At 36.6% G+C, this 27,329-nt stretch overlaps 1 protein-coding gene across 2 annotated transcripts; it reads right to left on the reverse strand.

Annotated features, from left to right (window-relative positions):
- Positions 1–533: 533 nt before the first annotated feature.
- Positions 534–18,712, reverse strand: IFI44L (interferon induced protein 44 like). Of its 2 annotated transcripts, XM_019957227.2 has the most exons (9): positions 18,592–18,712; positions 11,264–11,757; positions 10,713–10,761; positions 9,798–9,993; positions 7,329–7,481; positions 6,076–6,247; positions 2,227–2,327; positions 1,773–1,947; positions 534–1,619 (listed from the first exon to the last, which is right to left on the reverse strand). In XM_019957227.2, the coding sequence occupies exons 2-8, from the start codon at positions 11,745–11,747 to the stop codon at positions 1,777–1,779; spliced, it is 1,326 nt and encodes a 441-aa protein (XP_019812786.2). In that variant the 5' UTR covers positions 11,748–11,757; positions 18,592–18,712; the 3' UTR covers positions 534–1,619; positions 1,773–1,776. The 2 variants fall into 2 exon arrangements, with proteins under 2 accessions (XP_019812786.2, XP_070642358.1); XM_070786257.1 differs by lacking the exons at positions 10,713–10,761; positions 18,592–18,712 and having other exon boundaries at positions 11,264–11,401.
- Between the last annotated feature and the right edge of the window lie 8,617 nt (positions 18,713–27,329).

A 27,329-nucleotide genomic window follows, 5' to 3' on the forward strand; every position in this document is an offset into this window, starting at 1 on the left:
ACTCCACTCTGGAGAAGGATGAAGTATGGCCCTACAGTTACTGAAATCAATGGTGGGTCTTGAGTCACCTTCGGTCTTTTCCAACCAACAATAGCTATGGCTTTTTTTTCTCCCTAGAATACATGGAGGCAAACATACCTTACTTTCCAGACCTGTTGTGCCTTATATCCACATCATAACTATCCTGTCTGCCACTCTAATTTTGTTCCCAACATCTACTTGGGCTCTACTCCTCAGTACTTATGACCATTCTATTCCCAAATATTTTCTAAAGAACCTATCCATCTCTTCCATTGAACTATGGCTTCTGGACATTCATTAGAACATGGCTTCACCTGTAGCTTTGATTTAGGAAATATTCTTTTTCCCATAATTACCCTGAAGGAATTCTTGCCCTTGTAATACCCAGGACTTCCCCCAAAAGATAATAATTCTAAGTTGGATTGTATTAATACAAAGAACTATTGATCCAAAGCATATTCATTTGACAAAGACAGAAAATTGAAAGGAGTTAAGTAAAAAGAGAGAAAACCTGATTCTTCATCTTTCTTTATTAATAGTTCTAATTTCTTCAGCTATCCAGTGAACTTTAGAATCATTTGGGAGTACTTGTATAAAAGAACCTTATAATTGACTTGCAGTAGTAGACTTCCCTTTCACTTTTCACTTTCATGCATTGGAGAAGGAAATGGCAACCCACTTCAGTGTTCTTGCCTGGAGAATCCCAGGGACGGGGGAGCCTGGTGGGCTGCCGTCTATGGGGTCACACAGAGTTGGACACAACTGAAGTGACTTAGCGGCAGCAGCAGCAGCAGTAACCTTATTTGATCACTCTACTTTGGAAATATGGCTAGGGTGGTTTGGAATTCAATCAATGAAAACAGGCACGGGTTCGTTAGAGGAAAAATGTTTGTTTTTTCTCACAGAAATGAAATGTTAATCTCTTGGGAACACTTGTTTCTTTTAATTAACTTAAATTCATATTTTCATCCAGAGCTAAGTGATACATTCTCCTTCCTTTATTTATCTCCAGCATTTCATTCTCTCACAGTCTTCCTTTCCATAAGGAGAAAATTTTAAATATACATTATCACACTGGGGAGATCGGGAGATATGCTTAAGAGCAGGTATGCTTGCTCCCTTCCAGGCAGTGTGCGAATTTCTGTGAATACAAAGATAAGCAAAATCCAAACCCTGCTTCTTGAAAAGCTCACTATTTAGAGAAGCAGATATCTCTAACCATTTTATGCTCAGTGTGGTTAGTACTGACACTGAGTTTTAAATTAAGTATTGAAACAATTAAGACAAGTAAGTAAGGAAATAGTTAACTTTTCTGAGGATATATTCAAAGATGTCATAGAAATTAATTTGTAAATATTGCATAAATACGAAAGATGGTTTGCAATAGGACATATGTTGGCCCACTACTGCTCAAGGTTGACCTTTGTACTTGAGGTATGGCTGATCTTAGAAGGAAACATCAGCTAAATATTGTCAGGGAGAGAAAGCAAAACTCGAGTAGAGGCAGAATCTCAAAGAGGCTGTTGGCAACTCCAGCTTGGGCCAAGTGTCTGAATCAAGTCAACTGATGCAGAGCTGGAACATTCCTGCAGTTGTATCTGGAAACAAAACATAAAAAGGGTGAGAACAAAGCAATATTGTTACATGGCTGTCAGGACTACTGCAGGCAGATGGGTACCAACCATCCAACTGAGAAATAGCTAGTGTTTTTCCAAAAACTTTGTGAGAGGAGCAGGATGGGGCCAGATCACCTGTTTACTCAAGAGGCAAATCCTCTAAGAAGTCATCCGTAGCCCGGAACATCTGCTTCAGTGCAGAGAGGATCAGAATGTCCTTTACAGGGTCCATCTCCCTCTCTGAAGCATAATTGTCAACCACCAATATTCTAGAAAGAGGAATGCCTAGTATCTTGCTGACATTCTGTATCTGTGGAAAAAAGAATTTAGTAAACGTAAGTCTTATATCTAAAATTTTACTGAATTTAAATATAATTTAAGAAAGAAACAGTAAACACAATGGCTTAATATTATTTTCTGAATATAATTATAATTCAGATTATTATTTTAAAGTAGGGTATTAACTTCAATCAACCAGCCAATTGATTCATTTCTTCATTTACCTGTGAATATGTAGTGTGAGCATTCACACACATGCAAAAATATAAAACTATTACAATTCTATCTAGTTGCAACAAGTATTCTTTACCTGGCTTTGAGAAATCATAGCCTTATTCATCTTTAAGAAGTTGTCTTGAAGAACTTCATTGCAATTTTTCACTTTAGTAAGTAATGCTACTTGTGCTACACCTATATCAAGTAGATAAATCAGTTAATTTACATCATAAACAGTAGTGTATTAACAAGATAATTAAATATGTGTGAAAATAGTACTCTGTAAGGTAAATTTAAGATCAGGAGAATGGAATATTCCCAAGAAATCTCAATATGGGACCTGAAGTTCTTATAATGGGAGACATTATTTCTTCCAACATGAGAGACTATTTCTAAATGGAATTAAAATCATACTAAGTTGCAATCAGCTACTATCCCATTCAAACAGTGTGTTTTAAATTGGTCAGTGGGGGGGAAGTGGTTGCTGGATCTTAAAGACTGAAAAAGAACCCCAAGGAAGAGAGAAAGCAAGGAGAGTTGTCTGAGAGCATTTGTGAACGTGAAGTACACTGATTTCACAGTTCTACTAAGGACCCTGCCTTTTCCCTAAAACCATAGACATCAAAGTAAATAACTGGTTGTAACTGAACCAAAGTTCTACTTTACTAACAGCTATTTCCCCAAGAAGGACAGAGGGATATCTCTTTAGACCCCAAAGACATAAAAAGAATGAGAAGATACTATGAACAAGTCTACATGCATAGTTTGACAACTTAGATGAAATAGACTGAAACTATACTACAAACTACACTATAGCTCATCTAATATGAAATAGATCATTTTAATAGCCCTAAAACTATTTTTAAATTGAACTCATGGTTTTAAAAATCCCTGAAAAAGAAATCTCCAGGGCCAGATGGTTTTATTGGAGAATTCTACCACACATTTAAAAAAAAAAAATTCTATACAATCCCTTCCAGAAAATGAAAGAGGAAAGAGTACTTCCTAGCTCATTTTATAACACCAATATTACCTGAGACCAAACCCTGAAAAATACTGCTGCTGCTGCTGCTAAGTCGCTTCAGTCCTGTCCGAATCTGTGCGACCCCATAGACGGCAGCCCACCAGGCTTTCCCGTCCCTGGGATTCTCCAGGCAAGAACTGGAGTGGACTGCCATTTCCTTCTCCAATGAATGAAAGTGAAAAGTGAAAGTGAAGTGATTCAGTCGTGTCCGACTCTAGTGACCCCATGGACTGCAGCCCACCAGGCTCCTCCGTCCATGGGATTTTCCAGGCAAGAGTACTGGAGTGGGGTGCCATTGCCTTCTCCTTGGCAAACACTACAGAAATTAAAAAACAAAACAAAAAAACTACAGCCCAATATCCCTCATAAATGTAGATGCCAAATTACTTAATAAAATATTATCAAATAGGATTCAGCAATATATAAAAGGAATTATGCACCATGAACACATGGGCTTTGTGTTATGGAGACAAAGTTGGCTCAAGATTCAAATTCAGTCAATATGATCCATGACATAAACAGACTACACAGGGAAACAATTCCCATGATCATATCAATCTATAGAGAAAAACCATTTGGCAAAATTCAATAGCCATTCATGCTTTAAAAAAAAACAAACTCTCAGAGAAGTTGAAATAAAGAAGAACTTCTTCAACTTAATAAAGAACAGCTATTAAAAACTATAATGGCATTAGTTGACATTAACGTGATGAAACATTGAATCTCTTCTCCTAAGTTCAGAAACAAAACAAGGGTATTTGTTCTCATCACTATTCAACTAAAAGTACGAGCCAGGATGGTAAGATAAACAAAAATAAATAAAACACATACAAGTTAAGAAAGAAGGAATAAAATTGTCCCCATTTGAGATGAAATGAAATCCTAAGAATTTAATGATGAAAAAAGTCTTCCTAGAACTAATAAACAATCAACATCCCATTAAGACTTTTTTTGTAGAAATATACAAAGTAACTCTAAAATTCCTACAGAAATGTAAAGGAACTAGAATAGATAAAATAATTTTGACAAATAAGAATAAAGTGGAAGGGATTATTTTACCCACTTTAAGACCTATAGCTTTTATTATTATATAACCACAGTGATAAAGACTGTGTGATGTTGGTAGAGGAATGAACATATAGATCAAGGGAACAGAATAGAGACCCAGAAATAGATGCACAGAAGTGAGGACATGGATTTTTGATAATGGTACAAAAGCAATACAATTGAGAAATGACAGTTTTTTCAACAAATGGTCCTGGAGCAACTGAATATCCATAGGCAAAAATAAAATAAACCTTGACCTACACTTCATATCCTATACAAAAAGTGACTAAAAATTAATTACATATTTAAATGTAAAATGTTAAGACTATATAAAACTTTTAGAAGAAAACAGAAAAAAATCCAAGACTTAAAGCTTGGCGAAGGATTTTAGACACAAAATGAAAAACATGATCCTTAAAAGAAAAAATTGACAAATAGGAGTTCACCAACATTTTTAATATTTTGTTTGTGAAAGGCTCTGCTAAGATATTGAAAAGACAACTGAGTACTGGAAGAAACTATTTGCAAACCATATGTCATATCTGACAAATGAATCATATCTAGAATTTACGGGTCTTTTAAAATTCAACAGTAAAAAAAACAAAGTGTCCAAATAGAAAACAGGTCAAAGACATGAAGAGATCTTTTACTGAAGAAGACATATACAAGCAAATAAGTACATTAAAAGATGGTCAGTGTAATTAATCATTAAAGTGAAGTCCCTCAGTCGTGTCCAGCTCTTTGCAACCCCATGGTCTGTACCCTGCCAGGCTCCTCCATCCATGGGATTTTCCAGTCAAGAATACTGGAATGGCTTGCTATGTCCTTCTCCAGGGGATCTTCCTGACCCAGGGATTAAACCCAGGTCTCCTGCACTGCAGGCAGACTCTTTACCAGCTGAGCCACCATTAGGGCAATGTAAACTATCATTATATACCTACTAGAAAAGTTAAATAAAAAAAAAAAAAAAAGCAATAATCGTAAATACTAGCAAGAATCCAGAGAATCTGGATCTCTCATATATTGTAAAAATAGAAAATGTGCAGTAATTCTAAAAAGTGGTTTGGCGTTTTCTTTAAAAAATTAAACACAGAGTTAGCATAGGACCCAGCAATCACACTTTTGGGGAATGATCCCAGAAGAAAGAAAACTTACATCCACACAAAAACCTGCACACTAATATTCAAAGGAGCTTTATGTGCAATAGCCCAAAAACAGAAGTAATCAAAAAGTCCTTTAATAAAGAATGGTTAAAACAACTATGGAATATCTATACCATGAATTAGTACTCAACAATAAACAGAAATGAACAACTAATATACATAACAACTTTTATGTAATTCAAAGGATATTAGACTGAGTGAAGAAAGCCCAGCCTCAAATCAGACATACTGTTGGGATTCCATTTGTATAACATTCTCAAAACTTATGGAGATAAAGGAGAGATTAATTGCTGCCAAAAATTAACTGGTGAGGGTTGGGGGGTACCATGACAAAGACTTTCATGGCGATGGAATAGTTCTGTATGTAGCAGTAGTTACTGGAATCTACCCATGTAACAAAATAACAGAGCTATAACATGCCTTATGAGTGTTGTATCTCCTGGTTTTAATCTTTCTGGTCTAGTCACCTAATATGGGGAGGTAATTCCTCTATCTAGCCATAGGAAAATCACACATGATGAAAAAATCATAGCCATTCTAGTCTTTAAGGATTTCAGTAAAGCCTTTGAATGATCTCTATCTGCTACTGCCACCAACCAAACTGGGACTCTGGAAATTGGAAGAAGGGGACATGGGACCTTGCTGTATTCTTTTTGCAATTTTCTGTGGATGTATCTTTATTTCAAAGTAAAAATGTTTTGAAACTCACCGCAGTTTATTACTTCTTTTTGAATTTGTTTGAGCTTTGCCACCATTTTAGAGGAGAGATTGTCCATAGAGTTGATATCAAAGACATAAGCCACACAGTGGATCCTGTCTTTCAGTGACGGAGAGGTGATGAAAGTAGGATGCTTGGGTGTAATTGGTTTTTGGGGACTAAACTGTTATAGAAATATAAGGTAACATTTAAGAGAATGCTTTCATTCATTTACAAGAATTCTGCTGAATTCTTTCAGATACAATTCATGTTTCAAGCATGATCGCCACTAACTTCCAACACAAAAACTTCCCTTCTCCCAGACACTCCTGCCCCAGATTAGTTCACAGCATTCTTTCATACTTCCTCTCCACTGTTAGCATGGCATCATTATATTAAAAAAAAATAATACAACCCACTTCATTGCTTTGGCAAAATATATATATATATATATAATTACAACTTAATTATCCATAATGGAAATATTTCAGAAAAGTACAAACAGTGCTATTTTTTAAATTTTATTTTATTTTTAAACTTTAAAAGCTAATTTCAAGTCTCAGTCTCTTCAAATCTCAAAGCACAATTGAGGAAAAGGAAATCACTGCTTAGAAATTGAGGCTAATTTTATTGCACCCAATACCTAAAAGAAAGGTGACAATAATGTTTAACTTTCTGAGAACTTAGAATTTATCTTCTCATTTAATCTTTTTAGCCACCTATGAGATCAGCATTATCATTATCTACATTTTCCACATTAAAAAAAAAAAAAAAAACTCACAGAGACAAGCATGTAACTTACTTATGGGTACACACCTAATTGGTAGCAGAGCCAACCTTTGAAATCAGGTATTTAGGCTGTATTTAAGTAGTGAAGCCTGCTCACCTTCAATGTAACATCACATATCAACTAAGAGTAGTTGTTTCAATATTTTGTCTAAGTGATTATAAAAGTGCAAGAGATTATATTACTCCTTTCCTAGTATTTAGAATCATTGCAAAGAGTAATATAAACACAGTTCCTCCTGACCTTTTCCTGGAACCTATATGAGTAAAATCTTGCCTTTTGGTTATATTTCTTAATGCTGTAGAAAATAATAGAAGTTATCTGCTTTCTTTACATAAATATTTCTTAATTTAAAATACAGTAGTATTGGTTGGTGTTGAAACCACTTTATAAAAATTAGAAATGCATGTGATAAAATATCAATGAAAAGCATTGCTGAAAATGATTTGAAATGTTCTAGACTTTGAAGGATTCTTACCTCATATCTGTCTGGCACACAGCCTTTTAAGATGTGGGGTATGTCATCCACACATAAGCCTACTCCCTCTTTCTCATCCAGCCCCATGGAGTCACACAACATAAATGGCAGAGATTGGCCATATTTTCCATCTTTAATAGAATATATCCTATACTGTAAAACAAAACACAGCAATATAAAAGTTCACTCTTCAACTAGCCTTCAAGATGTAATAATAATAAGAAAAACCCATTAATATTTATACTGTGGTCCTCAAACATTTTGGTCTCAAGATCAACTAAGTTTCTTAAAAATTATTGAGGCTCCCAAAGATATTTTATTCATGTAGGTCTTATCTATTTATGTGCAACATACTAGAAATTAAAACAAACATTTTTAGTATTTCTTAAATTATTTAAAAATATAATATGAACCTGTTATATATTAATCTAACAATTTTAGGGAAAAACTATTTTCAAAAAATTATAGAAAAGAGTGGGATTGATATACTTTTTGCAATTCTTTTTAATGTCTGAATCAATAAAAAACAGCAAGATTCTCATAGTTGCCTCTGCATTCAATCTCTTGTGATATATTGTTTGGGTTGAAGTATATGAAAAATCTGACCTCACACATACAGGTAGTAGGCAAGGAGGGAGTATTTAATTTAACAGCTTTCAGAGAATTCTGGACATTGCTCATTAATAATACATCAAAGCTGAACAAGTGATAATTTCTCAAAGGTTCCCTGCAATGTGAAATCTGTGATACTTTCAAACTATGACATTAAGTTCATTGATCTATTTTACACTTTGAATATATTTTTTATCCATCCATGATTTTGTAACTTGATGCATTGGTCATTTGAAAGTATTGGTTCACTGGCTTATCTGGATCTTCCAAATATTGGTACATTTCATTGTACAATATTACAATATCATATTTGTTAATACCATCATTAATCTCATTAGATAAGTCTTTAAGTTCTTAAGTTTTCAAGCTCAAAGTAGTGGATACAAACTTCCTCATGCTCTTTTTCTTAAAAGCTCAAATGTTATCTTTGACAACAAACACTGTAGGTTGTTATCCTTGAAGTGATACCCTCATTTCGTGCATTTTTCCCCAAAATGTCTACCAAATATCCAAGTATAAATAAGCAAGTCTTTCAGTTGTCTTGTCAATCAAATATGATATTCCATGAGAAAAGTTCAGCTTACAACCACCATATTTTGACATGCATTAGGAGCACTTTGCATGCAGAATCTGCCTGCAGTGCAGGAGACCTGGGTTCAATCCCTGTTGGGAAGATCCACTGGAGAAGGAAAAGACTACCTACTCCAGTATTCTGGCCTGGAGAATTCCATGGACAGTCCATGGGGTCACAAAGAGTCAGAAACAACTGAGGAACTTTCACTTTCACTTTTCACTTTAGCAAAGCTTCTTTTCTAGACACACTCCATCTGATCCCAAGACTATTTTTCAGGATAACTCTGAAAAAATTTCATTTATTGGTCAAATACACTTTCAACATAGACTCAACTATAGAAGATTTGGGAAGAATCACAAAGAAAAGGTCTTCTCAGAGACACCAAATGATACTCAGTTCTTTCAGTCCAAACCAGGAGGTGGAGAATTCCTCTGTAACCTATTGTCATTTGTGAAGGAGTCAAAGCACCCATTGCTTCATAAAAATGCCTAAAGCAATTCCACTGGAGATTTTGATCTAAGTGAATGGGGTTTATTGGTACCTCAACATGAAAGAAATTAACTCTAATTAGAGTTAGATAATATTCAATACATTAATATTTTCTATTAATTCCCTTTATTCTTTTTGTTGATTACATAATATTGACAAGCATAGAATGGAAGCTTCTAGATAAATATTGCACTGTAAATCAAAGATCTTTAGCATAACAGTTTTAAAAATGGCATTAGTACTTATTTCCTTAAATATATTTATTTACAAATAAGATAGTCTTTATAGGAGCGTTGGTAGACTGATTTACCCCATGAAGGTTTTGCTTCTCATGATCATTTTCTATTAAATGATCTCATATAATGCAAAAGTGTTACAATACATAATTTTCATTATTTTATTACAAAAAAAGAGAAAATAATTTCAATCCAGGCAAAATCATGTGGGACATGAGTAAATATATATATATCAAATAAAACGGACAAAGATTTCTTTTTTTTTTTTTCGGACAAAGATTTCTACAAAGTTTTTAAACATTTATTATTTTTTGCAAATACCAAAAAGCATTCTTCTTAAAACTGCTTACGTCCATTAAAATGGAAAGCTTCTCTGTCTAATATAACTCATGGGGGAAAATTCTAATTCAATTTTTATTCCTGTTTTACATTTGATTTAGCATTTAATTGTTCATAGATTAGGAGGTTAAACTATTGAAGAAAGTGCCAAAGAAATTAACAGACCTCATAATTGTAACCTATAAAACAAAATCCTCAGGAAATCCTGAAATAACTTACCTGTTCAGTAATGCTGGTGACATCAGATCCCACTATGGCTTGGCGAGTCAAATGGCCTTGGAAAATGGACTTCACTGAATTGAAAAAACTGGACTTTCCAGACCCAACTGGACCCAGCAAGAGAATACGGATTGCTGAAACCAAGTCTGCATAGGGACTGTAGGCTCTGACATCTGCTAGGAGACTATTTCTGTGCCTGGAAAAGTGCAGTTGTTAAATACAACAGCCAAACTTTCATAAGGAACAATATAATTCTGCTGAGCTTGTCTTCCTGCTAAAAAGCATGTTTTAACACTTATTTATTATTTTGATATTAGCATCTTCTTTCATATAACTTGAAAGGGTCTAAGGTTATACATTTTGTGCTTGAAGAAAATGTACTTATCTATATCTGACTAAGTTAAACTAACCAGCAACCAAATAATTTCTAAACTATTAGCCTTAGACCCCATAAGTATAATAAGAAATAACAACACTGAAAATGAATTTTCAGTGACAATGTTACATTAAGGGGAAACAGAAATAAAATATATGCAATGCAAGTGTTTATCTATAAGTGGGAAGAGGGGACTTTGTTTTTAAAATTTTCTGAGGTTTTTCTGAAAACTTGATTCTCAAAATAAGGATTCAGAGGAATTATCTAAAATAGTCTTCTCAACTCTGGAAAACTTTGAATCTAACAGAACCAAAGTGAAACATGAAGTCAAACTGCCATCACGTGGATCTTAAAAAGTTTCAGCTGGTAGTGGTTTTGCTTTTGTTGCTGTTCTAAATTGTTTTCAACACATTATGTCAGGAACACTGTAACTGATTTTTATCACTCCAAGTAACATGATTTTTAATCTCACTGTCAGTGCCATTCATACAGTTGATCTAAATGAAATGAGTAAGAGATAGTTCAAGAAACTAACTTACTGTGTGGCTCTTGTTATCCTGTTTATGTAGCCTGCCTCATCCTTAATTCCTAAAGGAAATAAACACGGCATAACAATTTTTAAGCTTGTCTGATTAAATGTGACCAAGTCTAACTTCTAAATAGGGCATTGAGTCTTTTTGCATAACCCAGATGAGCTGTTTGGTTAGGAATTAGGGTTGGCAGTATAATGAGATTAAGGGGAGCTAAAAGTATCTTCTTTGTATAAGTCACTCTGCAAACTCATATAATTATGCCTAGGAGTCCCAGGGCTAACTCAAAAAGTGTCACATGTCAAAATAATGAAACTTCTCTCTCCGTCTCCATCCCTTCATTCATACTTCTCAACTTACTTTGGCCAAAGCTGCCTATATTTTCTGGGTGATAACCCCATAACCTATATGCCTTCCATGTTTCATTTTGGAGGTTATTAAAAAATGTGTGATATGAAATTCACTTGTCTGTCTTCTTTTTTCTTGTTCTTGTAGATTAATTATGAGTTACCAAACACAAAGACTGGAATCAGAACTTAGTAATGTACAAATTAACATACCTTCAACTCGAAAAACTTCACATTCTAAAAATGTGGACTTTGCGTGAGATTTTACAATTAATTCTTCCTCAAAAATTCTAGGTATATAAATGCGACTTTCTTCAAAATTTAGAGATAATTTTTGATTGTAATAACTAGAGAAACAAAATGTCAGGTTATTACGATAAAATGTCACTGTTGAATTTAAAACTACAGTTTTCATTTCCATTGTTTCATTCTTTTGAAGTGAAAAAAAGAAGGAAGCATTTGGCTCTGTAAAACTTTCAGACATGTCAGAACTATGCCCAAGTGTAAAGACACCAAAAATACTGTTGGAATGATAAATCACTGTTACAATGGGTCCTTGACAACGGCACCTATTCTGCATTTCTACAGTGCTTCTTCCATGGACACTAGACTTATAAAGAAGTCTCAGAGAAACATTTCCAAGCAGCTTTTGAAAACTTCTTTCCTCATTCCATGTCAATGTGGTTGTCACTGCCATTGTTCTGTATCTAGTAGGAAAAAAAAATTTTAATAGTTTCAGAGAGCAGTACAGTATTGTGATTTCTGCTATACTAGTTTCGGTGAATTCTTTAGTCACTGACCCAATTAAAACATGTTATTTGGACTTGGAGTGTAAAGAACTATATACATACACATAGGTATATGCAGGTCAGGAAGCAACAGTTAGAAATGGACATGAATCAACAGACTGGTTCCAAATAGGAAAAGGAGTACGTCAAGGTTGTATATTGTCACCCTGCTTATTTAACTTATATGCAGAGTACATCATGAGAAACACTGGGCTGGAAGAAACACAAGCTGGAATCAAGTTTGCCGGGAGAAATATCAGTAACTTCAGATATGCAGATGACACCACCCTTATGGCAGAAAGTGAAGTGGAAACTAAAAAGCCTCTTGATGAAAGTGAATCAGGAGAGTGAAAAAGTTGGCTTAAATCTCAACATTCAGAAAACGAAGATCATGGCATCCGGTCCCATCACTTCATGGGAAATAGATGGAGAAACAGTGTCAGACTTTATTTTAGGGGGCTCCAAAATCACTGCAGATGGTGATTGCAGCCATGAAATTAAAATACGCTTACTCCTTGGAAGGAAAGTTATGACCAACCTAAATAGCATATTCAAAAGCAGAGACATTACTTTGCCAACAAAGGTCTGTCTAGTCGAGGCTATGGTTTTTCCTGTGGTCATGTATGGATGTGAGAGTTGGACTGTGAAGAAGGCTGAGCGCCAAAGAATTGATGCTTTTGAACTGTGGTGTTGGAGAAGACTCCTGAGAGTCCCCTGGACTGCAAGGAGATCCAACCAGTCCATTCTCAGTCCTGGGTGTTCTTTGGAAGAAATGATGCTAAAGCTGAAACTCCAATACTTTGGCCACCTCATGCGAAGAGTTGACTCATTGGAAAAGACTCTGATGCTGGGAGGGATTAGGGGCAGGAGGAGAAGGGGACGACAGAGGATGAGATGGCTGGATGGCATCACCGACTCGATGGACAAGAGTTTGGGTGAACTCCGGGAGTTTGTGATGGACGGGGAGGCCTGGCGTGCTGCAATTCATGGGGTCACAAAGAGTTGGACACGACTGAGTGACTGAACTGAACTGAATGTGTATACATATACATATATATTATATATTTTAATATATATAACAGTAATGGGTAGATATGAAAAGTAGATAATTTGGACATTTAAATATCATTAATTTTTTTAAGTCAATAGGAAAAACAAACTAGAGACTGGATTTAAAAAGTAGAGAAAAATTAATGAATTAGAGCAGAGATCATCACACTTTTTCTTAGTAACACGTAGTAAAAATTTTAGGATTTGGGGGTCATATTGTTTTTACCACAGTTACTCAACTTTGCCAACATAAGGCAAAAACAGTCATAAACAAAGCTCATGACAGTGTTCAAATAGACACTTTTTTACAAAAATAGATACCTGGAATGAGGGCATATTTTACCAATCCATGAATCTGATTATAGAAATGAGAAATTAATTCAAAAAACAGTGCACAAAGAAAGAAATTGAAACATGAGAGGATTTAATAGATAGGAAAGTCCATGAAGGCTAGAACACTAGCCATCATGCCATTACTTTCAATAAGAAAAATTAAAAACAAGGGTAACTGTGATATAAATATATTTGAAAGCATTGGAGACAAAACAAAGCAGTAAAGAATTATATTATTGGCTAAGATTTGGAAAAGAAGTGACTGCAGAGAGGTAAGCTTGGCATTGTTGCATCTGTCAAATTCAGAAGCTGCTCCAAACCAGGCTTAAACAGTACATGAATCATGAACTTCCAGATGTTCAAGCTGGATTTAGAAAAGGCAGAGGAACCAGAGATCAAATTGCCAACATCTGCTGGATCATCAAAAAAGCAAGAAAGTTCCAGAAAACATCTGCTGCTGGTTTATTGACTATGCCAAAGCCTTTGGATCACAACAAACTGTGGAAAATTCTAAAAGAGATGGGAATACCAGACCATCTTACCTGCCTTATCTAAGAAAGCAAAGAAGAACTAAAGAGCCTCTTGATGAAAGTGAAAGAGGAGAGTGAAAAAGTTGGCTTAAAATTCTCCATTCAGAAAACAAAGATCATGGCATCTGGTCCCATCACTTCATGGCAAATAGATGAGGAAACAATGGAAATAATGAGAGACTTTATTTTTTTTGAGCTCCAAAATCACTGCAGATGGTGACTGCAGTCATGAAATTAAAAGACGCTTGCTCCTTGAAAGAAAAGCTATGACCAACCTAGACAGCATATTAAAAGGCAGAGATATTACTTTGCAACAAATGTCTGTCTAGTCAAAGTTATGGTTTTTCCAGTAGTCTTGTATGGATGTGAGAGTTGGGCTATAAAGAAAGCTGAGCATCGAAGAATTGATGCTTTTGAACTGTGGTGTTGAGAGTCTTGAGAGTCCCTTGGACTGCAAGGAGTTCAAACCAGTCAATCCTAAAATAAATCAGTTCTGAATATCCATTGGAAGGACTGATGCTGAAGCTGAAGCTCCAGTACTTTGGTCACCTGATGCGAAGAGCTGACTCATTGGAAAAGATCCTGATGCAGGGAAAGATTGAACGCAGGAGGACAAAAGAATGACAGAGGATGAGATGGTTGGACAGCATCACCAACTCGATGTACATGAGTTTGAGCAAGCTCCAGGAGTTGGTGATGGACATGGACTGCAGCCTGGCATGCTGCAGTCCCTGGGATCACAAAGAGTTGGACACAGCTGAGTGACTGAATTGAACTGAACAGGGAAGAACCACCAGTGGACTGAAACAGACTTAATTCCATCTCTCGTCTTCTCAATCTAATCTATAATAGGATTAAGACAAATGAGAATTGCCAGTGTCTCTAGCTATATAGGACAGATACAAAATAAATTTTGTCTGAGTGAAGAGAAAATTTTCTTAACTTTAGGTCTACATTTTCTTGATATTCAATGTCTCACATTCATCATAAACACCAGAGAGCAGACAAAACAACATGATAGAAAACCAAGAGAAAAAAACAGAAAATAGAAAGAAATCCACACTGATAATTGAGTTGAAAGTGAAAATAAGGTCGCTCAGTCATGCTCGACTCTTTGCGACCCTGTGGACTGTAGCCCACCAGGCTCCTCTGTCCAGGGGTTCTCCAGGTAAGAATACTGGAGTGGGTTTCCATTTGCTTCTCCAGGGGATCTTCCCAACCCAGGGATCAAACCCAGGTCTCCCGCATTGCAGGCAGACACTTTAACCTCTGAGCCAGCAGGGAAGCCCACAGTGATTTTTAAACAACTGAGCTTTGTGTGGGCTTCCCTGGTGGCTCATCCGTAAAGAATCCGACTGCAAGGCAAGAGCTGCAGGAGAGGTGGGTTCCATCCCAGGGCCAGGAAGATCCCTTGGAGGAGGCTGTGGTGGTGCACCCCAGTCTTCTTGCTGGAGAATCCCATGGACAGAGGAGCCTGGCAGGTTATAGTCCATAGGGTCGATATCAGTCAGACATGCCTGAAGCAACTTAGCATACAAGCTTGGTGTATTCAAATAAGTAAAAGATAAGATTAAACGGCTGACAGAAAATGGAATGGGGTGGGAATTGAAGGGAATTCTAGACTTTAAAAATAAATATCTGAAATAAATTCAATTTATTTCTGAAAAATAAATTGAAGGTTAAACACACTTGAAAGAAAGAATTAGTTGGAAGAAGCTATATCAAATGAAAAATTGAGACGAAGAGAAGGAAAAAGAACAAAGGACCAAAGAGAATAGACAGTATAGTAAAATGAGAGGATATCTATGCAACTAAAGTCCAAGAATGAGAGAAAGAAAGAATATGGCAGATATCAAAGTAGTCATACAAAGCTCAAAAAGCAAGTAAGTCTCAAAACATTTCAAACATAAAATAGATTCCCTAATACATTAGAAAATAAAGAAATCTCTGGTGGCTCAGATGTTAAAGAGTCTGCTCACAGTGCAGGAGACCCGGGTTCAATCCCTGGGTAGGGAAGATCCCCTGGAGAAGGAAATAGCAACCCTCTCCAGTATTCTTGCCTGGAAAATCCCATGGATTGAGGAGCCTGGCAGGCTACACAGTCCATGGGTCACAAAGAGTCAGACACGACTGAGTGACTTCTCTCAGTACTAGGAAGTCCACTGATCAATAAGAAAACTGAATAAGATCTAGAAAACTGAATAAATGATAATTATTGTCAAAACTTGTGAAATGAAGCTAAAACATGCTGTAAAAAGTGTTTATAATTAAATATATGTATTAGAAAAGAAGAAAGGCTGAAAATCAATAATATAAAATTCAGCTTCACAAGTCAGGGGAAAGTTGCCAATTATACACACACACAAAAGGAAGTAAATAGTAAAAGTAAAAGCCAAACTTAATAAAGCAAAAATAAATATACAAAGAGAAGATTAACAGAACCAATGTTAGTTTTCAAAAAGTATAAATAATAAAGTCGGTAAAACATTGCTGATATTGATAAACAAAAAATGGTTGGGGGGAGGAGCAATGTACCAAAATCAAGAACATAGACAAGAATATCAGGACATATGCTACAAACAGTAAAAACATTTTTTAAGCCGAACAATTTTTAAAAAAATAAATTTGAAAACAGGTAAATTTGAAATGGGCCAATTCTGAGAAAAACTTACCAAAACTGCATGAAAATAAATAGGGGAAAAAAAAAAAAGAATAGTCCCATAGCTATTCTAAAAAACAAAACTCACCATTAAAACTTCCCACAAATAAATTGCAAAGATAAGTGGGTCCAATAACCAAACCAAACTTTGAGTGCTAAACATTAGAATCTTAAAAAAACACTTCAAGAGAATATAGACCAACACATTACAATGGCATTGCAAGCAGGAACACTGCAAGCTAGTCTCACTCCTAAATACAGGTGTAATACTGTAAGCCAATCATCAAGCAATTAAAAATAAATAAATATTTTTTAAAATCTTCAGCAAAATATTAACAAGCCTAAAGAAAAAAAAGAAGTGGATTTTTAAAATTTATTCACAAAAGCAGCAAATAAAATAATGTACCTGGAAGAAAAAATTTTTAAAGCTACAAACAACTTCTGTAGAGATAATTACAAGAAGAATGTTATAAAGGACATGAAAAATGACCCAAATAAATGAATACCTATCCAATTTTCTTAGATGACAAAAGCCTTCTTAAAAATTGTCAGTTCCTCCAAAATGTATCTTTCAGTTCAGCGCAAGGGTGATCAAAAGCCCAAGAACATTCTTTCGATTGAATGTAAGAAGATAATCTGAAAGTTCCCATGATATCTCAAGGAACAAAGGATAGCCAAGAGAGTTTTAAAGATGAACAAGTTAAGAATTATATAAAATTACGATAATTAGGAAAATGTGACCATGGCATTAAGATAGTCAAGAGCCCTGAGACTGACCCACTTTCATAGCTGGGGTGCCCTGGAAAACAAAGCTGAATGCCAAGTTTACATGTGGAGACTTTACTGCTGGGTACAATTTCAAAGAAATAAACATGAGATAAAGCAGAAAGAGAAACTAAGAACAACCTAAACCAAATACAAACTTAACACAACTGTTTACTCAGCTTGAAGGGGAGGTAATAGCTCTATAGGAAAACAATTTTTAATTAAGTCATATCATCCTCATAATCTCATAACATTTTCAAAAGTAAATTCCAGTTGATATGAAGCACTAAATGTGAAAAAATTTTAGAAGGAAGTATGAGATATTGTCATTACAACCTTTGCTTTGGGAAGGATTTCTAAAATAAGATACCAATAGTACAAACTATAAAGGAAAGAAAAATAAATTTAACTACACTAAAACTTAAAATATCTTACAATAAAAGGTACAACAAATGCAACCTTAAAACATCATATATCTTACAAATACTATCCCACCTATGAACAATAAAGAAACCACAAACAACCTAATAGAAAAGTAGTCAAAGTATGTGAACAAGAAATTCACAAGTGGAAGTAACTTAAATGGACTATAAGTCCATTTAATGGACTATATGAAAAAATGTTCAAGAATTCTAGTGACAAGAAACTGTAAATTAAACAACAATGGGATATCACTTCACATCAAACAAAAGTTCAGTGAAACAGATGACCAGGATATAGCAATTCAAGAATATTTACATTGTCCTGATGGCCGTGCATCATTTTGGAAACAATGTGCATAGCATCATTGTTTATGGTAATGTTAGAAGATTGGATGTACAAGTTTTTGCATACTCATAAAAGGAAATACTAAAGAGCATTGAACTACCTGAATTAGACATATTTGTCTTAACGCAGATAAATCTCAAAGAATTCATATTGACTGGAAAGAAACAAGTGGAGAATGAGAATCTTAGTATGATACCATAAATAAACTGTTAATTTACAAAGCAATACTGGAGGTCATTTAAATACACACATATATACAGTAAAAGAGCATAAAAACAAGCATGACAATAATTTATGACAAAGTCTGGGTACAGTTTCTCTCTAGGAAGTAAGGGAAGTGAAGAAAATGTAAGAGAGATTCATCAATAATTTCAGTGAGATCTGTAATGCCTTGAAGTTTTCAAGAAAAAACTATTCTTATTAATTAAGCAAATCATTTAAAAAACCAGAACTGCATAAGATTACAGTAAAGTTTATGTATTCTCTGTATTCCCTGTATTTGAAATATTCATTAAAAAACAAAACCAACAAAAGCAAAAAGCATGATCTTAGTAGCAATTTCACTTGAAAGTCTTCTTCAAAGAAAGAAAAACAAACAAATTTCTTTGCCCACAGTTAGGAAACGTTGGATGGCAGCAAGTCACTTACCAGCTTTTCAGAATGGGACAAGGCTTAATGGAGTGTTAACTGCTCTGTCACACTTATGGACTAGCCAGAGTTTGGAGACTAAAGGTTCTGTTGAGATCAGTGGCTTCCTGTTCCTGAAAAAGGAAAGTGAAACTCAAAGCAGCAAATGAGCAGGAAACAGCAAGCCAACTGCTGTTAAGTTTCTTTTTCCCTAAAGAAAAAAGAGACAGAGAGATCTGCTCAGCACAAGAAAAAGGTGCAAAGATGTTTGGTCCCCTCAGTAGCCCACATCTAGGCATGCATGAAATGCAATTATTAATAAGAAATTACAATAAAACTAATAGTTTAAAATTTTTTGTTCATTTAACTATCTATTTGGCACTGATCTATGGGGCTACATACATTTCCCTAGTTTCTTCAATCTTATACAGTAAACTTTACTAGCATCCATATTTCTAAAAGTATGAAAATGAAATTTCAGAGACTTCGCCCAAAGTGATTGAACTGATAGAGTGGTGCAGTCAGCTGGTATTCAAAACCCATACTCTCTGCACGGAAACGAACAGATTATGATTGGGCTTTTCCTGAATGCATATGTAAGGCAGTGCGCATTCTCTTTTCCCATTTACAAGTTCATTCATTCAACATGAACTTAGACCCTGGAAAGCAAAATGCTGAGTAAGATAAAACCTCCGCCCTCAGAGACCATGCCTTGTACTCAGGGAGGCAGGCAGGTAAACCGACAGTTTTGTCAGTGTGCCAAGGGCTACAGGAGGTGTCACGCGAGTGTATATTCCTCAGTTTTTGTCTTGTCACAACAAAGATTTGGAGTGACGGACATTAAAGCCCCCTCGACGTGTCACAGCTACTGGGGCTCAGCAGATAGCGCCTTTGGGACATGCTGAGGAGTAGCCTCTCCAGAGTCCCTCAGTTGTGCCCACTGCTGCCCGCCTGTTCGCGGGAGGTTCAAGGAAACAAGAAATGAGAGATTGTAAAGGAATTAAGATTTCATTAGGCATGTCCCTCCAGCCATAGGAGTGAGGACCTCCTACCTTAACTGGAGGTCTTCTGGAATCTGAGACTGAGCTGTGTGAGCTTTCTGCTGAGTTTGTTTTTCACTGTCCCGGTTTCCAGCACAATGGGCCTTCCCCTGCTCTGGGTTTTCTTTGCGTTCTGCTTCTACCGCGGGAGCTTCGCTGAGTTGGGCTCCTGCTGTGCTTGGCCTCTGCAGGTTGTTTCAGCCAGGTTAAATCCGAGTCACGGCACTGTAGACGTCACGCAAGTGTATGCACCTCGGTTCTTTGTCTCATCACAACAAAGATTTGGAATGACGGACATTAAAGCCCCCTTGCTGTGTCATAGCTCTCAGGTCTTGGACAGACCGTGTTATAGCTCTCAGGTCTCAAATAGACCATGTTATAGCTCTTAGACAAATCAGTCTTACAGCTCAGTGTTATAGCTCTATTGTATTTGGAAGATAGCAGAAAAATCCATCTTCGAGGCATGAGGGCATGTCGATCCAAAGATGCGAAGAGAAGAGTGACCCATCAAGCGGGAGAGAGAGAGAGAGCTAGATTTGGCTCCTCTTTTTATATGTTTTTCTCTCCCTGGGCCTGTCTTATGTAAATTGGGCCAGCCAGGAGTGCTGTTTGTTTTACCTGAGGTCCTCACTCTGATCCTTGATCCTTCCTTTGTTTTATTTTTGTGGGCTTTTCCCCTCCTTGTCTTTTAGCCACCGCCATTTTGGACTCCTTTTCTCTATTCTACCTACCTAACTGGAGGAATAAGAATTAGATTGTCTGGGGACCAGGATAATGGTGGCCTCACCCTACTAGTCTCAAGTGAAGTGAAGTCACTCAGTCGTGTCCAATTCTTTGCGACCCTGTGGACTGTAGCCTACCAGGCTCCTCCATCCATGGGACTCTCCAGGCAAGAATACTGGAGTGGGTAGCCATTTCTTTTTCCAGGGGATCATCCCGACCCAGGGATTGAACCCGGGTCGCCCGCATTGCAGACAGACGCTGTACCCTCTGAGCCACCACGAAAGCCCTACTAGTCTTAGGGCACTAGTAAAACACTTGCTAAAAGATCAAAGTTTAGATTGAGACAGGAATTACAAGGAAGAAGTGAAGCAAGAGAGAGTGCAGTGTTATGAGACCTCCAATTATTTTAGTCTGACTGGAATGGAGTGACATCAGATTGGCAGGCAACAAGGCTAGAGAGATGATCAGGGTTTTAAAGTGTTAGTCACTCAGTAGGGTCTAACTCTTTGCAACTCCATGGACTGTAGCCAATCAGGCTCCTCTGTCCGCTGAATTCTCCAGGCAAGAATACTGGAGTGGGTAGCCATTCCCTTCTCCAGGGGAATCTTCCCAACCCAGGGACTGAACCCAGGTCTCCTGTATTGTAAGCAAACTCTTTACTATCTGAGCCACCAGGGAAGCACAGGGTTCTAAAAAGTCTTATTTAACTTGAATTTTTATCAGAAAGACAACATTCACACTCTGAGAGCAAGGGGTGGCACAATCAAAACTGAATGTCTTAGAAACAAAACTTCTTCTGTTGTTTCTTGCTTTGTAACAAATACCATAAACTTAGAGGCTTTGAAACAACTCACATTTATTATCATACAGTTTCCATGGATCAGGAGACCAGCATGGCTCAACTGGATTCTCTCCTCAGGGTCTCTCACTAAGGTGTTGGCCAGCATTGGTCTCCTCTTTCTCGGGGAAAGCTCTTTCAGGTAATGGCAGAATTCAGTTCTGAGAAAGTGTAACACTTAGGCCCCCTATTCTTTGCCAGTGTGAGGCCACTCTAAGCTCCAAAAGGTTGTTCCAAGTTTCTTGCCAATGGTCTTCTCACTCATCAGAGGCTTACTTGACATGGTGGCAACAGAATCCTCCAGGCCAGCAGCAGAATCTCCCTTGTGTCAAATCTTCTTCAGAGAGAGCCCCTTTCTTTTAAGGGTTTACTTGATTGTATGGAGCCCACCCAGTGAAGATAATCTCTGTTTTAAAGCCAAGAAATTAATCATGGAAGTGACAGTCCATCATTTTCAGACCTCTCTTGCACTCAAAAGGAGTCAGTAACACAATGATATAGGTCAGAGGGGGCCAGCATAGATTTCTGACTATCTCAAAGAGCAAAACTGAGATAAAACTGACCACTTTTTTGCCTTTTCCTTTTTTTTTTAATTTTTTTTTAATATTTATTTGGCTGTACCAGAGTGTCAGGAATTTATGCTCTGGTATTAGGGGGAACTCTCCATTTTTAGAATTGGACCAAGGACTTTGAATCCAGAAGCAGGACAATGTATATCCTAAAGCAGTTAGGGCATGTGACCTAAGCAAACTATTCCAGTAACAGGAGCTTGACTAGGCCCCTTCTCCCTTGACTCTTGGACAAGTTTACTTCCAGTTTCCCTGTTGATATCCATGTAACACATTGCTGTTCTCTTAAGTCAATGAGAGCTGACTACTCTTGCTTATAAAAAAGGAACCATAACAAACCTGCATGCACTTCTCTGTCAACACTCTCACATCCTGGATGATTTGATTCATTCTCATACTTTATTTTTCTTTTTTAAAAGTATATACTACAATTAGTGTTTTTAATTGCAATACAGTTAATTTACAATGTTATGTTAGTATCAAGTGTACAGAATCAAGTGATTCAATTATACAAATATATATAATATATTCTTTTTCAGGTTTTTGTCCATTATAGGTTATTATAAGATACTGAGCATAGTTCCCTATGCTATACAGATCTTTGTTTATCTATTTTGTATACAGTAGTTTGTAACTGTTAATCCCAAACTTCTCATTTATCCCTCCCCCACCTTTCCCCTTTGGCAACAATAAGATTGTTTTCTATGTCTGTGAGTCTGTGTTTCTGCACAAGATGATCCCATTCTTCAGAGCCTTGTGGAAGTCAGGCCGATGGACAGGCCGATGAGTCCCTCAATCCAGCTTCTGAGCTCCACCTCCTCCTGAGGGTCGTGTTCCTACAGGAGCCAGTTCTTGACCTCTGCCAGAGAGCCTGCAGAAGGGCTCCTTGTTGAACTGCATGGAGCTCAGGCCTGGTGGAGGGGCACTGCAAGACAGTGTGGACAGAGACCCACTGCCAGGTTGCCAGAAATGCTGGCTAAAGTGGACCGGGAACTCCACCCCCACTGCTGACTCGATGGAACCACTTTGAAGAAGGGCGGGTGGGGGGGGGGGCGGGTGGAGAACTAACCTAAGTAACTGCAAAAAATAGTACTTTGACTAATACTCTAACACTAAAGATGAAAACAACTGTAATGTTCCATTGTATATATGTACCACAACTTCTTTATGCATTTATCTGTGGATGAATATCTAGGTTGCTTCCATGTCCTGGCCATGTAAATAATGCTACTATCTGTGAGGACATGGAGGGGTGGGATGTGGAGAGTGAGGCTCCAGAAGGAGTGTTAAAAAACTAAAACTCTCACTGTTTGCAGATGACATGATACTACACATAGAAAACCCTAAAGACGCCAGCAGAAGATACATTACTAGAGCTAACCATTGAATACAGCAAAGTTTCAGGATATCTAATTAATACACAGAAACTCTTTGCATTCTTGCACACTAGTAATGAAAAAACAGAAAGAGAAATTGAGGAAATAATCCCATTCACCACTGAAACAAGAAGAACAAATTATCTAGGAATAAACCTACCTGAAGAGACAAAAGACCTGTATGCAGAAAACTATAAGACACTGATCCATCCATGCTAGTGCTCAGTCATGTCTGACTCTTTGTGACCCCATGGACTTAGCCTGCCAGGCTCCACTGTCCATGGGATTTCACAGGCAAGAATACTGGAGTGGGTTGCCATTTCCTCCTCCAGGCCATCTTACCAACCCAGGGATCAAACCTGCATCTCCTGTGTTTCCTGCATTGCAGGCAGATTCTTTACCTGCTGAGCCATTGGGGAAGCCCTGACTGATGAAAGAAATCAAACATGACACAAACAGATGGAGAGATATACCATGTTCCTGGACTGGAAGACTCAATGTTATGAAAATGACTATATTACCCAAAGCAATTCACAGATTCAATGCAATTTTTCACACAACTAGAACAAAAAATTTCACAATTTGTATGGAAACACAAAAGACCCTGAGTAGCCAAAGCAATCTTGAAAAAGAAGAATGAGCTCAAAGAATCAACTTGCCTGACTTCAGACTATACTATAAAGCTATGGTCATCAAGATAGTATGGTACTGGCTCAAAAACAGAAATATAGACCAATGGAATAAGATAGAAAGCCCAGAGATAAACCCATGTACCTATGGGCACTTTATCTTTAATAAAGGAGGCAAGAATATACAATGGAGAAAAGATAGTCTCTTCAATAAGTGGTGCTAGGAAAACTGGACAGCTATTGTAAAATAATGACATTAGAACAATCCCTAACACCATACACAAAAATAACTCAAAATGGATTAAAGACATAAATTCAAGATCATAAACTCTAAAACTCTTAGAGGAAAACATGGGTAGAACACACTTTAATATAAATCACAGCAACATCCTCTATGACCCACCTCCTAGAATAACAGAAATTTAAAAATAAATAATCAAATGGGACCTAATTAAATTTAAAAGCTTTTGCACAGTGAAGGAAACTATAAAGAAGGTAAAAAGATAACCCTAAGAATGGGAGAAAATTAATAGCAAATGAAACAACTGACAAAGGCTTAATCTCCAAAATATACAAGCAGCTCATTCAGCTCAGTATCAGCAAAGCAGCCCAATCAAAAAGTGGGCAGAAGACCTAACAGACATTTCTCCAAAGAAGACATACAGATGGCTAATGAACACATGAAAAGATGTTCAACGTTGCTCATTATTAGAGAAATTCAAATCAAAACCCTAATGAGGTAACATCTCACACCAGTCATAATGGCCACATCAAAAAATTCTACAAACAATAACTGCTGGAGAGGGTGTGGAGAAAAGGGAACCCTCCTGGACTGTTGGTGGGAATGCAAATTGATACTGCCAGTATGGAGAACAGTATGTAAATTCCTTTTAAACTACCATGGGACCCAACAACCCCACTACTGGGCATGTACCCTGAAGAAATCATAATTGAAAAAGACACACATGCACCCTAATGTTCATCACAGCATTATTTGCAAGCTAGGACATGGAAGCAACCTAGATGTCCATCGGCAGATGAATGGATACAGAAATTTGGGCACATATATACAATGGAATATTACTCAGTCATAAAAATGAATGCATTTGAGTTAGTGCTGATGAGGTGGATGAACCTAGAGCCTACTCTACAGAGTGAAGTAAGTCAGAAAGAGAAAGACAAATATCATATATTAATGCATATATATGGAATCTAGAAAAATACTATTGATGAACTGATTTTCAGGGCAGAAATGAAGATGCAGACATAGAACAGACTTGTGGACACAGTGGGGGAAGGAGAAGGTGGGGTGAATTGAAAGATTAGCACTGAAACATCTGCATTACCACATGTAATATTAGATAGCCATTGGGAATTTGCTATATGACACAGGGAGCTCAAATCTGATGCTCTGTGACATCCTAGCAAGGTGGGATGAGGCGGGAGGTGGGAGGGAGGTTCAAGAGGAAGGGGACATACTTATACCTTTGGCTGATTCATGTTGATATATGGCAGAAATGCAAAAACCAACATAATATTATAAAGTAATTATCCTCCAATTAAAAATAAACATATAAAAAGAGTGAGGGGATATATATATATATACACATACTTATGGCTGATTTGCCTTTTTGCACAGCAGAAACCAAAAAAAACTTTGTAAATTAATTATTTTCCAATTTTAAAAATGTTTAATTAAAAATTATTTTTAAAAATCTGTAAAACATGATATTCCAGTTACTAAACATGTTAGCAATAGGGGTTTGGATACTTAAAAATCAATTCTAAATGGATTACAAATCTGAAATGTGAAAGGTAAAGCAATCATACTTTTAGAAAAAAAATTATATAGAACATTGCCAGACTTTGAAGTGAAAAATATTAAAAACTAAGGATTTCTTATCAAAAGACACACCAATAAAAATGAAAATACATCCCACAAATTTTTGATGGGAGAGTTCCAATTCATATATTTGACAGAGAACTCATATAGAGGATATTTCAAGAACACCTAAAAATCAGGAGAGAAAAACCAATAGAAAAATTAGTGCTTCATAAATGGTGAATAGACATATACAAAATATTCAATGTCATCAATCATCAAGAAAATCAACATTAAAACCACAATAAGATATCACTATTCACCTACCAGATTGACTAAAATGAAAAAGACCAACCAATTTTTGGTTAAAATGTGGCACAATAGCAATTCTGGTTATACAAGTATAAACTGGTTCAACCACTTTGCAAATTAGTGGACTATATTATCAGTGAAAGCAGAACAGAGAGTACCTTACCACTCATCAGTTCTACCACCTGTGCGCTCTCCTATGCATTATTCATCACAGGAAATGCACAAGAATGTTCACAGCAGCACCATTTGTAATAATCCCAGGCTGAAAACTTATCAAATGCCCATTGGCTGTAGAACAAATAAATATGCTATGGTATATTCACAAAATGAAATACTGTATAGCAATGAGAACAAAAGAATGATACCTTCACACAATATACCTGGATGGATCCCACAAACATAATGTTAAGTGAAAGAAGCTAGGTGGGGAAAGAATGATCTATCAATGTTCAAGTATAGTCAAAACCTACCATATGGTGTTAAAAATCAGAATAGTGGTCCCCTGGCAGGAGTAGTGACTAGAAGCAGAAATAAGGGGAATGTTGTAGGTGTTAGTATAATCTTGATCTGGGTGCTGGTTACACAGGTATGTTCAATTTATGATCCATTTATCAACATGTAATTTGTATACTTTTCTATAAGTGTTATATTTCTTTAACTTGCTTAAAAGAGAGAAAAGGAAATAAAAGCAAACATAATGACATGAAATTAATGAATGTGGTACAATTAACTCATAATTCAAATATATTGGGTATGACTGTGCTAAGTTGCTTCAGTCATGTCCAACTCTCTACGACCCCATGAACTGTAGTCCACCAGGTTCCTCTGTTGCTGGGATTTTCCAGGCAAGAATCCTGGAGCTGGTTGCCGTTTCCTTCTCCAGGGGATCTTCCCGACCATGCAGGGATCCAAGCTGGATCTCCAAGGTCTCCTGCATTGGCAAGCAGTTCTTTACCACTAGCGCCACCTGGGTATAAGATAGGAAAGATTTAACAAATTCTAGTTACGGTCTTCATTTAGAATACATATTCTCCTGCCACAAGGGGGTACCCTTGCTATACTCCTTTACTTATGACACTGCCTATTTTCTAGATTCTCTTGGTGTTCTGAGGCATTTTACCTATTTATCTTTGAAGGATTCAACAAGGCACTCTCTTTACAGAATAGAATATAACATGAAGCCTCTCCACGACTACTTCAAAAGTGGTGGGACATGTTTCTGCAAACTCTTAATCTGATTGCTAGAAAATGCATCTTAATCTAATGTTTAAATCCATCCTTTGCCCTTTCTAGCCTTTATTCTTGCTCTGTCTCTCAGGTCTGAGTTTCTCTGTTTTGGACAGAGTACAAGCTCCTTTTAAGGCAACTGAGGTATTTTTATCAGCTACATTCTGTCTCTAACTTCTTAAACTGACATTTGGGTAAACACACACAGATTTTTTTTTTGGGG

The sequence above is a fragment of the Bos indicus genome, chromosome 3, assembly GCF_029378745.1.
Source record: "Bos indicus isolate NIAB-ARS_2022 breed Sahiwal x Tharparkar chromosome 3, NIAB-ARS_B.indTharparkar_mat_pri_1.0, whole genome shotgun sequence".
NCBI classification, from domain to species: Eukaryota; Metazoa; Chordata; class Mammalia; order Artiodactyla; family Bovidae; genus Bos; species Bos indicus.